This window comes from Hesperophylax consimilis, chromosome 5 (assembly GCF_061612785.1).
Source record: "Hesperophylax consimilis isolate HC1 chromosome 5, BYU_Hcon_1.0, whole genome shotgun sequence".
NCBI lineage: Eukaryota > Metazoa > Arthropoda > Insecta > Trichoptera > Limnephilidae > Hesperophylax > Hesperophylax consimilis.
In genome coordinates, this window is record NC_142840.1 from 20,886,514 (window position 1) to 20,900,580 (window position 14,067).

A 14,067-nucleotide genomic window follows, 5' to 3' on the forward strand; every position below is an offset into this window, starting at 1 on the left:
CCCACCGTGGGAGTTACAAGAGCCGTTAACTTGTGAAGTATATCGGCAAACATTGCCTCGTACAATGCGGGAACTTTCCTTCCAATATATGATGAAGGCAGTCTGTTATTTCTGTTGCCTCAGCTGCAAATCTGCCATGCGAGCTTCCTACTGTTTGCAGTATTCACCAGATATTATAACATTTTGGCTTGGGTTGTATTGTGATTTTAAGGTACACCGGTAGCTGTTGTTTGTAGGGTTCAATGTTAAATAATTTTTTATTGCTATACATATAAATATATATATTTTTTAATTACACGTCTCTCAAGATATTGTGTTAACTTTAACACGTCCCGTAATATCTTCCATTAATATTCCGTGGAAAATCAAGTGAAGCTACAAATATTTAAATAATATTTCCATCAGAAACATTTCATCTTCAGAAATTTATCTTACGTATAAACACTGTTAGTAAACATTAAAAATAATTGGCGATTCAGATTTAGATCTGTCCAAAATGTAAACAAAAGAAGAACACATTTCAAATATAGAATTATTATTAAATAAAAGAAAGTTGGAACCTACTTTGACGCATGGTTCCCACAGTATGTTCCACTTTTGGAAATTAAAAGTTCATTGAACGTGAATAATTTTACGTATTACATTACTCAGGAATATCTTACATCACTCACATCATCACAGACGACCGAACTTATTTTGAAGGTTATAGGTACCCTAAAATGAAATGTATAATTGAAATAAGAACATAGTAATAATAAATCTAAACAAAGCATGACATAGAACAAGACACAGACAGAAAAAAAATATATATTAAAAAATTATTATTAATTATTAAATTTTTATTCATTAAAATATAAGACTAATTCGACTGGAATATATAGACAATATTCCAGCCGAATTATGGAAAGAGTGTGGGGAAGTGGGACATAAATGGCTGTGCAACCTGTATAATAAAGTACTGACCGGAGAACCAATGCCATAAAGCTTTAGGAAAAGCCATCTTCTTCCATTTTACAAAAATAAGGGAGACTCTAGGAAGTGCGACAATTATAGAGGGATAAAGCTTATGTCTCACACCATGAAAATATATGAGAGGATTATAAACACACGAATTAGGAATATTATAAAAATACACGACGATCAATGCGGCTTTGTATCGGGGAAATCAACAATAGATGCTATTCAAACAGTCAGAATCATAGTTGAAAAATATCGAGATGCAAAAAAAGATTTACACATGGTATTTATAGACTTGGAAAAAGCATTTGACAGGGTACCCCGAAGCCTGATATGGGCGGCATTGAGATCTCATAACGTACCAGAAGGATATGTGCTCTCCATACAAGATATGTATACAGACGTAGAAACACAAGTAAGATGCACATCAGGGATGTCACCAACATTTCCAATTAAAGTGGGGGTACACCAAGGATCTGTCCTCAGCCCATTGCTATTCACAATGGTCATGAATTACCTAACGAGTCAAGAAATGAACAGTATTCTCAAGACTATGCTTTTTGCAGATGATGTAGTACTGATAGAAGAAAATCATTGTGGTCTACAAAATAGCCTGGAAAGGTGGAGAAAGATCCTGGAGGATAATGGACTAAAAATTAGCAGGAAAAAGACGGAATATTTGTATTTACCATTTGAAGAACCAAATGCTGTAACTCCTTCGATGCAATTGAATGGAGTAACATTAGCCAACTGTGACTCATTTAAGTATCTGGGCTCACTCATCCACAGAGACGGAGGATGTGCAGCGGATGTCAACCATAGGATAGGAGTGGGATGGATGAAATTTAGATCCGTAACTGGAATTTTGTGCGACACGAAAATGCCAATAAAACTTAAAGGAAAGACAAACCAGACTGTTGTTAGACCAGCGATAATGTATGGCTCCGAATGCTGGACTATGTACAACTCCTACTCTAGGCAACTCGAATCAGCAGAAATGCGAATGCTTAGATAGACGGCAGGAGTATCATTAAAAGATAAAATTAAAAGCTCACGCATTTGTGGTAGCCTGGGTGTCACTGACATAAACAGTAAGCTAGAGGAACGACAGTTAAGATGGTATGGGCACATAAGACGGAGACCACCAGACCACACAGTGAAGCAGGCAATGTCTATAGAGCTTCAAAGACAGTCATCCAGAGGTAGACCAAAGAACTCCTGGATGACCCAATGCTCCAAAATCCTACAAAGAAACGGCCTAGATGAAAGCGGCACTCAGAACCGGAGAAACTATAACCTGAGAACGAGAAGAGCCGACCCCAACAGCCTACCTAAGCAATGAGTTGGGATAGTGCTTGGAAGAAGAAGATTAAATTTTTATTCATTAAATAAAGATCACAACTAGGAATTGAAACCAGGATCGATCGTCTTAGGGTTACAGGCGTTTTCAACCTCTTGACCACTGGAACCCATTTATTAAGCGTCAAATTTAAAATTCAGAATTAACAATATCATCTTCATCAATATCAGGAACTAATCTTACTTATATGCACGTTATAAATATGACGTTTTACGGGTCTGTTCTAGTCAATTTATAAGTACAGATGCGTTATCTTTTAAACAATATCTTGTCCCCCTGACCATCACTTTCTCCTTAATATATATATATATATATAATATCATATATTTCATTCGCCTCCCAAACTTTCTCTAGTCAAAGATATCATTAAATCAAGAAAGTTTGAATTTTTCCGTCAGCGTAAATAACATTTTAAAATCATTCTTCTTATTGATATTTACACTAGCGACTGAAATAATATGTTTTCCCAAAATGGCGACGTTAAGTAATTCAAAATGTCCGCCATCAAAAACACATTTCAACGACGTTTAAAAGCGGTTAAAAGTCATTCTTTATCTCTCGAAAACAATTCCGGAGAAAACTCACAGAGATCGAGCAGGACAAACAACAGAGGAAGACTCATAAAGTACTTTTTAACGGTTTCAGAATTAATGGCGACTCAAATCAAATTAACGTAAAAATCTGGTTTGTTTTTATTCTCGCCCCCCACACAGTACAAGCGATTTATCAAATAAGCCGGTTGTATTATCTCAAATGAAAAGAGGTTTTTTTTCTGCCCAGTCTTGGAGAAATAAAAGAACGCGGGAAGCTGAGAGATCGAAGTACAGGGTGTTTTTAATTAAATTTACTGAATATTCTTTAATACTAAACCAACAAATTGTTACTTATTCATTTGACGTTAGATATGTATCTAAATTTAACTGTTGGGGAAATAATGATCGTATTTGATTTATTTTTTTACTACGCGGTCATAAAGTTTGAAATTTTCTTTTAATGAAATATGAATTTAAATATTTAATGTATTTAATATAAATTAAGGACAGAGAATTTGAACAATCCTTCAAATTTCAAAGTTAATTTTCAAGTTCTATAAAAGATTTTTTCAAGTTCTGTTATTATTTCAGTTATGTCTAGCAAGTAACACATAATGATATAATAACATAACTTGAATAGTACCTACTTGCACAGAACCGGAAATAAACGTTGAAATTTGATGAATTGTTCAAATTCTCTGAAACAACCCGTCCTAAATGTCTTACATTAAACATTAACATAAATTAAATTTTATATTTCAAATGAATTCTAATTTCATATTATAGCATATGTCTTATGCTATAATGTATATTATGTAAAAGCCGAAAAGCGTTAATGATACATATTCAAATATTTTACCTTTCAAATTATCTTTCAAGTCTCTCAAAAGCGTGTGTTGTGATTTGGTGACTTTTGCTGAGTGGCAACAAATTCTTTTCTGCATATAGTTTTACGTTGGTGTGTAATTTTCTGACAGGGAAATATTTGTACGTGAAATTAACGCCTGTGTAATTTTGTCCACTGTTCTGAACAAAAATATACTAATGTCGGAACTATTCACTCTATTTATCTTATTTGTATATTTTTTAATCTTTAAAATCACCCTTTTGTAGGGGTAGTTATGTTTAGGTGCTGCTTAAACCAGCAGGGTTCACCAACTATTTCGGCGCTGTCTCCCGCCTCCGCTAAATGGTCCGCAGTCAGAAGTAATTTATTTTTTTCCAAGATTGTCTTTTCCCTCCCCGCCACTGGAGAAATAGATTTTTTCGACAGATATTTTTATGATTTAAAGGCCTTAGGATTACGTTCCTTGATTTATTGATCAATGCCGGCTCCGTAAATAAGCTTTTCAAGTATTTTCGTAATAAAGGAAAAGTTTGAATCACGACTGAGCAAATTATTGGTACATGGTATAAATTCCAATATTATCATTTCCTGACTGGTAACTTTTCTAATATTTTTTCCACAGCCAAAACCTTCGATGCACGGACAAGAAAATTGTCAACAGAGTGAAAAAAACACAAATTAATTTGGATATACACCGTGTTTCGTGCAAGTTTTTTGGGGGCTTGAAAATCTAAGGAAAATAAATTAGTTAGAACACAGTTTAACACATTTTTGGACTTGAAACCGAATGATCATTTTTTTAATCAAAATATCCCAAGAGCGATTTGAGAAGTTTGCTCTTTTCCAGCATTTCCAACTTTTGCTATTATTAGTGACTAAATATATTAATTATTAGAGAAAACAATTTTACTCCTTCTACTTCAGCGCCCTTGAGGTGATTTCTCACGAAAACGGCGCTATATAAATTGGCCAAATATTATTATGACTTTGAGAATTTATAACTTAACATAATAATTTCGGCTTTCGGTGACATGTTAAAATGGTAAGTAATGTGTAATATTCCTGCTTAGTATGTAACTTTGTTCAAGTTCAAAATTGAAATGACTTATTTTAACTATATATCATAATAGAAACATTGGTGGTTTTACTGAACTAGGTGAAGTGGAGATACTTTAGCGGGCTATTCATATGACAATTTCGTTTGTACACATATATTTTTTGAATGGCTATCCTCTTCATAAGCGTTACTACATTTTTGTTCGATTAGTATCTATGTAACATGTCTTATTGTTTTATAATGTCATTGGATAGATGACATTATAAAAAAGACGTACCTAGTCATTTTTCAAGTTTACTTAAATTCGAAAACGAATTTCTTTTTTTAAAAGGCAATGGTCCTGAGGTAAATATATTTTTTTTTACCCCTACAATTGCAGAATCCCGTTATTTTTCATGTGTCTGCGATAATCAAATATTAATTCCGGTATTCTTAGGAAAGCATATTCTTGGACCGTAATTTATCGCTAAAAATGTAGGTTAATACACCTAATTTTTCATCTTGATTAAATCTTAATGGAAAAAATTATTCGTTTAACAAGTTTTTCTTAGAGATTTTCACAGAAATAAGGTGTTATGAGCTCTAAACACTGTATATAATGAGAAATTAAATAGGTGGAAAAATTCATTTTGTTATGTAGAGAAAGATAAATGCCGTAAAAGTAATGCTGGCAGAAAGCTAACTTCATGGCTGAGAAATCTCTAAAAGCTCTACCATTCGAACAGAAGCTCGCAGTTAAGCAATGTTTGTGACCAGAGGCAATTCCTCGGTATGTGCATTTGTGCACTAGAGTGCTTGTTTTCAGTCTCCATATAACTTACAATGAAATCTCTGTCCCACTCATAATTCCCATAATTGGAAATTTGAGCTATCTTCTTGTACAAAACTACCGCGGAAGCGCAAACGATTCTGCAAGTTTCGAAGTACACAAATCTTTTTTTACCATACTACGGAGACAACAGCAGTTGGTATCGCTTATTACGCTTCTAACGTATGTTTGGAAAATTACGTGTTAGAGCAGTGCAGATGTATAACTCATGCCGTGCACTATTATTTTGAAAATCGTTGGTCATGTGTAATCCAATAAGTCTAAAATAGGTTCGGTTGGGAATACTATGTTACAATGTTGGCACCACAACATTCACACATTACTACTCGTGCGCGGTGAATTTAAATAGTTTCGCGAGATTTTCAGTGATTTTGCTTGCTGATATTGTGAATATTGAGGGTGCAGTATTATTGATTCATTTATTTTACAAATGTGACATGTATTTAGCATAGTAGAAAGAATTAATAATTGCTTTACTCTTATTCATTAATTTGCTTTACTTATCACATATTTTAATTTTACATTTTAACAGAGAAATGTACTGCTGGCAATTTCAGTCACGAGCCGCCTCTGTCAGTGACTGCAATATTTTATTTCTCGAAAAAAGTTATAAAAACAGTACAGACCTTTTCACTAAGCATAATCTTTGTATAAAAGGAGAATCTAACTGGGTATCATGTTAAGACCGAAGTTTTACGAAAAAAACAGATCTTTTGAGTAAAAATAGCTGTCTCCGAAGCATTTTGGTAGATACACAGACTAAGGATTTCCAAATATATCTCAATGACATGATTTTTTCACAAACGAATTCTCATATTTGGGCGCTGTCAATAAAAAAATGTTTTTTTTTGTTGTTGTTGTTGTCTGTCTTATTTTATTTTTTTACAATAGCTCCTCACAGGAAGCCCAAAATTTCCATCCCTATGTCAACTTTGGGGATGTTGTGTGAAGATTCATTTTAGTATTTTGAGAAAAGATATGAATTTCTGAGGAGGGAATGAAACAACTCAATTAGTATTAATCTTATTGTGATATGTGCACACCAACAGAATGCAAATTAAATAATAAAAATAAAATGTAACAGTTTTTGCTATCTAAAACCTTAAAGCTAATACAATGTTGATAATAATTAGCCGCACTGAAAATAATTACTATTTAATATTTTCACGCATGTTTGCCGATTCACGAGAATATCGTTGATGACGCTACGTTTTCTTCATACGCAATTAAATCTGATGAATATTGATATCGTTAATCTTACAAAATGAGACTTTGCTTGTTGATAATGAACCTAGTTATTCGTTATTACCTCTAATGTGTTGACAATAGAATCCTGCTGCGAAGGCATTATCTCACCGCTAAAAGGGTAAAATTGTTGTCACCCGAGATAATACAAAATTCAAGAACATAATAATTACGAAATTCTATGTTTGTTTTTAAAATCACAATAATTATAAATATCTCTAGAACAGAAAATCACTGATGAGTAATAAACACTAAAAATAAATAAACGTTGTGATGTCTTTTTGCTGGCAACTTCGTTGAAGTCATGGGCTTTAGAGTTTTAAAATGTCCACCCATATTTTAGGTCAAAGAGTCGTCGACTTGCAAGACCCGCTCTGGAATTTTTCGTAAATCTGTAGATATCACGAAAAACTGTTCGGAAAACTTTGAATACACCTTTTATTACATAATTTTACATTATTAATTTGATATTTAGCGTTAAGTACTTATCGTAAATTTAATTTAAGCACTCTTTGTGAATGTCCGAATGTCAAAAAACAGCAGATATTTCAGGAGCGAGTTTTGAAAGCGGATGACTGGTAGAAAAACATCTTATTTATGTGATTTTAATTAATAAATTAACTAAATAAATGTAAACTGATTTATGCCATATAATTAATGGAATATATTTTTCACTGCACTTTCACTTTTTAACAAGAGACAAAATATCTATGTATATTTCGAATACTGTAAAATCGTATTTGGCCGATTTTTAATCATATTTACATTAAATAGTCTGATTTTTAAATATATTGATATCTTTTACATGCATACGAACGCATTTTTATAATAAGGTTATATATTATCAACTCATTATATCATAGTCCCGCCAGGAGAATTTAATCCAAACCTTATCTGTTTAATAATTTCTACTATCGGTGTTAGAAATTTCCGGCCTCCAGGAAATATTCTTGATTTGGTTTTCGTACTATTCTTGAGATAATATCCAACCATCCCCTAATTGGGTCGTGTTGGATAATGTTTCTTGCCAAATTGCGGAGAAGATAAATGTCTTCAAACTCAATGTAGAGAGTTCCGGTGCGCGTCATAATAATGTATCATATCTTCTATTTGAGAATAAACATTTTAATGTTTTAAATGTGTTTAAAAATATGATAAAAGTATTTTTATATATGTTCATTGAAATTTATTAAATAATAACAATAAAAGCGATCGCTAAAATCAAATGAGTACATAGTTCATAGAGTCATGAGTACATAGAGTCCTCGCAATAAGGAACTTGGGTGAAAAATATAGTGGCTTATTTTTTTTATTTATTAACTTTCAAAAATACAGTTTTTTATTATTAAGTCCCGTCAAACTGATTGATATCAGTTTGTCAACGGTTTTTTTGACAATTTATATTTTATTTATATCTTACCACATATATAGGTTTAAAAAAAACATACAAATATTAAATAAAAAAATAAAAAAATATCTGCAAATATATCATAAATAAGTATATAATAGTATATTAAAGTATAAGTGGATAAACAGGTCTTTAAAACACGCGTGATTTTTCGAGCACGACGGCGTAGCCGAGTGCTCGAAATAAAGCAAGTGTTTTAAAGACCAGTTATCCACGAATACTTTACGCTATTTTTTTTATTGGTACACTTTGAAAACATAAATATTGATATTATTATTAAAAATTTGTAAATAAGAACTTTTAATGAATTCGTGATGTGACATCACAATATCTTGTTGTCATGGAAATGAAAAACACATTAATTTGCAATCTGTCACATAAGATTAATAGTTGGATTTATAGTTAAAAGTTGACATTTAGGACGGGTTGTTTCGGAGAATTTGAACAATTCATCAAATTACAACGTTCATTTTCGGGTTCTGTGAAAGACTTATTCAAGTTCTGTTTTCATATCATTGTAGGCTAGTTGCTTGACAAAACTGAAATAAAAACAGAACTTGAAAAAATCTTTCACAGAACTTGAAAATGAACGTTGAAATTTGATGAATTGTTCAAATTCTCCGAAACAACCCGTCCTTAGACTTCACATTTTGTTGATTTGTTGATGTTGCCATGGTAACTTTAAAAAACGCGCGTTGCATAAAGTGCGATTTAAACACGCTAGAGCGTACTTTAAATGAGTAAAAAAGGCACCAATAAAAAAAAATATATAAATCGTTTTTGATCTCAACAAACGCCGATTCTAAATATAAAAGTTTTATTATATGTGCTTGCAGGTGTAATTTAAAAAAAAAAATTAAAACAGACACTCAGATGACAGCACTTAAACCACTACCTTACGGCTTGGCCGGACGCCTGCATTTAGAGTGCGAACAATTTTGAGCTGACTTGCACTGAGTATTTTCGTACACGAGTCCTACTGCGGTTCACAAATTAGTTTAAAAGAATCCAATTAATATTAAAAACGACTGAAGTTAAAAATCCAATTGACACATTGTGGATTGTGATACCAGTGGACATGGCCGAATAGATAGTCGTATCAAAGGGGCCGATGTTAAAAGAATGGGGTAAAATGAGAGATAGCACAATGGGCCCACGTCTAAAGCGTCTCCGTTTTATAAAAAAAACCATGATCAAAACTAAAAACCTTTTCAGCACCAAGTATTGTGGATGTGAGCTTGAGTATCTCATATTCATTTATTCATTCATTTATTTAATGCCCAGAGGGCTTTTACATGTAGGTGGTACAATTTTAATGACAGTTTTGAAACATGAGAAAGAAATATTAAAAATAACAAGAACATAAATTAAAAAATACAGCGATTTGACTGGCTTACAAAAATATAACTTCCATTTAGGAATAGTGTTTAAATAAGTCTTTTACGTAATCCACAAAATTCGCAAAGTTAATATTAAATATATCGACATCACCTAAGTATTGGTTTCCCATAGTGTAAAACCATGAAAATCGTCTATATAATAATAATGACGATTTCAATTGTGCTTTGATACTAGTAAAAATAGATATTATTTTAGTTAGATGGGTTGGGCAATATTGACGAATAAGTCATTATCCAAGAAAAAATAAAAATGAATATTAAACTGACTACAACCATAATTTTCTTGAAAAGGCGTTAATTTTCCATGCTCTTTAAAAGGCGACCCTCATTCCATCGAAAAAGTCTTGCAAATTTAAGTAAAATAATTTTTTTTGTTTACATTCCGCAATAAAATAGAAAGACAACAAATGAATTTGTTATTTGCCCCTTGCGTATCCTTACGCAAAAGCCTTCGCATTATTACCTGTGTAATAAAAGCTTGTTTAAGATAGAATCCGACCATAAAAACCTACACGACAAAGAAATGAAACCGTAAAATTCTTCTAAAATTACAATAAATTTCTTTCTCAATGCCTTGGTTCGCGAAAAAATCTTTTACGTTCCTGTGAACCTTAAGGTTTAACCTACACATTACGAAAATTTTTTGCGTTGATCATTTGCATTAAGAATTTAATCATGAAATGATTCAAGTCACTGCTGCTCAGTTGGCGTGGAATAACTGTGTACTACCCACTTTCCTTGGAACATACTCTATGTTGATTGCCGAATTTTATTTCACAGCATTTTTAGCGACTACGTTTTATTTTATTTAAAGCCATTAGTCACAGCTAGGTTTATTTGCAACGTTCTTATGGGTAGGCAAGTTCTAAAAATTACTGCTGGATGATGGGTTGTATGGCCCACTCATATCTACTTCCTGTTGCAGATTCGCTGGTTATATTTATTTGGACATTTACATTGCATTTAAATACAAATTATAAGGTTAAATATTCATTTATACATGGTTAATGTATCTATTACATAATAACTCAAAATACTCAATAAAAGTTTTTGAGAAAGATAACCTTTACAATTCAGGAATAACTTGTGTGGATAGATGAAAGAATAAATTTTCAAATCAAAAAATACGCGGAGCTCAAGAATTGTAATCGACTATTAGTAAAAGTTTAATGAAAAATTAAGTGCAAATAGTTAATCATTTAGGTGTAATAATTTTTGGTAGTGAGTAGAAGTTATGATTGTGCGAGTAATTGGTGTGTTGTTGTATTAGTGCTGTTGACTTCTAGATGAAAAAAGGAAGGTACGTCTCATTGGAAAATTTGAACCAACGACTGATGGCAATAAGGAACAACTTTTTTGCCTAGTCACGTATAACCATTTATTGTTTTGTTTTACTTCTAAATTTTAAATTTCTTCTGTATACTTTTCAACTAAGTCTATGCGGGTTTCATACTGTCGAGGTGGACTTTTGACCAAAGATCAAAACATTTCTAGAGTCTTACGTTTGAAAACTTCCCTTATTCTTAAATAAAAACCTAGAACCTTAAAGGATTTTGACATAATTTGTATTTTGTGCTTATAAAAATTAATTGGTTCTATTTTTGAAGTAATTACTTTATAACCGTACAACTCACGATTTTTTTTCTTATATACCTGGTTGACCACTTTATACGAAGCTTAAAAACTCATTAAGTTAGATAAACGCATTGATTATGAGGTTTTTTGTCACTTTTTTTCTCGTCTTTTTTGTTTCGTATAAGAAAAAATTAGAAAATTGGCAAACCTTAACTGGTTGAACTGTTTGGCGGTTTTCTGTTTGGTAAAATTTCATTACTATATGAGAGCGTCTATCGCAACTTTTGAATGCAAAGAGAAAGCTTGATGTGCTCTTTTTCTAAATCTGTTTATGATTGTTTATTATATCTCTGAGCACTACTTTTATCATTTCTTTTATTATTTATGAGATATAACTTCTCATCGTGTGGCACATATAATACCGGGTGTTGCGAGTAGTTTTAAATTAATATAATATTCATTTATATAAAATAATAGAAAATTAAAGATATACTCACCAACAACGTTTAGGTGAATGAAGTGGCTCATGTGAGGAGTTGTTGATATTTGACACTCGTAGATACCAGAATCCCTGTGTTGTGGATATTTTATCTGAAAAGTGAAATAATCAGCATATTTGATAAATTATTGTCACCGGGCAGATCTGCCTTCATTTTTTTCATCTCCCTCTGCATTTCTATGTATAGGGTTTTCCAATAAGAGGTGTTATTTTGATATTCAATCGTAAAATATCAATGGTTTCGTTGGTTATGTGGCACTTAGCGCCGTCATATTAAACATAAACGTTGTCTAGATCAATACTATCCAATTCCGGCCATAGAAAATCATTAATCATTTATCGTTAATCATCGATAGCGCAATCCATTCACCGTAACTGTTGCTCAAGCCTCATTTTCGAAAAAGTAAGGTCCAATGACTCCGCCGGACCATAAAAAGCACCAAACAGTCACACGTTGACAAAAGAGAGGCTTTTCAACAATAACTCTTGGGTTTTCCGAGCCCCAGATGTGACAATTTTGCTTGTTGACGAAGCCACCGAGGTGGAAATGGGCCTCATCACTCAAGATGATTTGCAGTTGATTCACTCAAGTGAATTTTAATAATTTAAATGCGTTTTTGAAGCATGTATCGTTCCATTTTTATTAATGACGTAGCTTCTACTTGTCAAATGTCAAAAATAACATCTTTAAAAGTGAGATCTACTGAAAAAGCGGGCTATTCAAAATAACACCTCTTATTGGAAAACCCTGTATTTCAAAAATCCAACTATAAACCTAAATACTCAGAGAAGGAAGGTGGTATTATAAAAATCAATCTGCGTAAAATCGAAATATCTAGTTAGCGCTTTTTTATGTTTCTTCATTTAGTGAAATAAATTTAGTAAAAGTATATTCCAAACTCACAGTGACCGGACAAACACAAGTTGATGCAATATTATATAATATATGGTAAAAACATGCAAATAATATTTGTTTTTTTATGATAAAAAGTTCGAGATTATCATTATATTATATTATTATTTACTTGCGGATATAAATTTTTTTTTAATTTCTCGGATTTGAACATTGCTACTGCGTACTCGTATCTCGTCGAAACTTGTTCCACCTTGAAAACGTGATAACTAGTTGCGCATAGACTCGGAGTCACTAGTTTTAGTTAGAGTTTGGGAAAGTCGGAGGTCAGTTGAAGGTCAAAATGCGGAACCTATTTTTTCGCTTCATGTCTCATCTAAATATAATACATCAATGGGTTTGATTAAAAAAAATCAATAATAATTATGGGTCTCACGTCACGCAAATTTCGAAATTTTGAAAGTCTCGCGAAATTTGCCTTTTTGTGTGAAGAGGCAAAATCTCTCGATTGGTGAACTCTCGAGTCATAAAGCATGCGAAGTTTTTTGTCTGGAATTCTAGACCAACGCAAATATTTTTAGCTCTCAAAGTACATTCCATCGTGAGCTATTGAATGAACACCAATATATTATAAAGGCAAGTGCTGGTGCATGAACACGTGTTCCGATATATTTTGTTCGATATAGTTGAGACTGGCGAAAGATTTGAGTGTCGGCTGTTAAGAATATTTTGACGGAACTCTCGAAAAGTGACGGAAAATTGCTCGTTTATCCTTCTTTCTTATTACCGCTATTTTTTTATCCTTTATTTTATGTTTATTTGTAGAATACATACTGTAGTATTAAACTACTGTTAGTTATTTAAAAAAATTGATTGCCATCTATCGGATAGTTACATAAGGTTTGAATCACTTTTAAACTTTACTCTATTCATTTCTACAAATTTTTTGCAGAGGATTTTTTTTTAAAGTTCACAAATCATATGTTTTTAGAGTTTCAGACATATAACATATTTTAAAAGTAGGTTTAAACAACTTGTTTAACAATTTGTTTATAAGTAATTTTTTACCTGAAGTGTGTAGTCTTCCGTATGAGGCAGATGGATGGCTCTAAACCGAAGATCTGATGTGTAGGTGTATCTGCCCACCGTCAGCAAGTGGATGTCTCGATGTCTTACCCAGGAAACCTGCAGTAACATCTGTGGGGAAAAATATATTTGTAAGAGAGCATCAACACAACAACTAATAACATAGCTGCAACTTACAAAAAAGCTTCAGCACGAATCCCTTAACGAACAGACTTTGACTCTCTTCATTCTCGTTGCATCGAATTGGGTTAAACGAATTATGTACAATATTCAGGCGGAAATCAGATGGAACCAAGTCTGGACTGTTTAAGGGACGATTTATACGTGTTCACAAGGACGAATAGATGTCTTGGGGCCCAGTACATCAATAACAATGAAATTCTTCGAATGGCTGTAGCAGGCTGGCTATATTCCCAGC

At 32.5% G+C, this 14,067-nt stretch overlaps 1 protein-coding gene across 1 annotated transcript in view; it reads right to left on the reverse strand.

Moving 5' to 3' along the window:
• Positions 1–14,067, reverse strand: part of LOC149423635 (neurotrimin-like) — a 233,822-nt gene that overhangs the window by 42,949 nt on the left and 176,806 nt on the right. Inside the window, exons 4-5 of the mRNA XM_089632052.1 lie at positions 13,632–13,760; positions 11,709–11,802 (exon numbers count right to left, since the gene is read on the reverse strand). Coding sequence (XP_089488178.1) covers positions 11,709–11,802; positions 13,632–13,760 — 223 coding nt within the window. The remainder of the gene's footprint in view (positions 1–11,708; positions 11,803–13,631; positions 13,761–14,067) is intronic.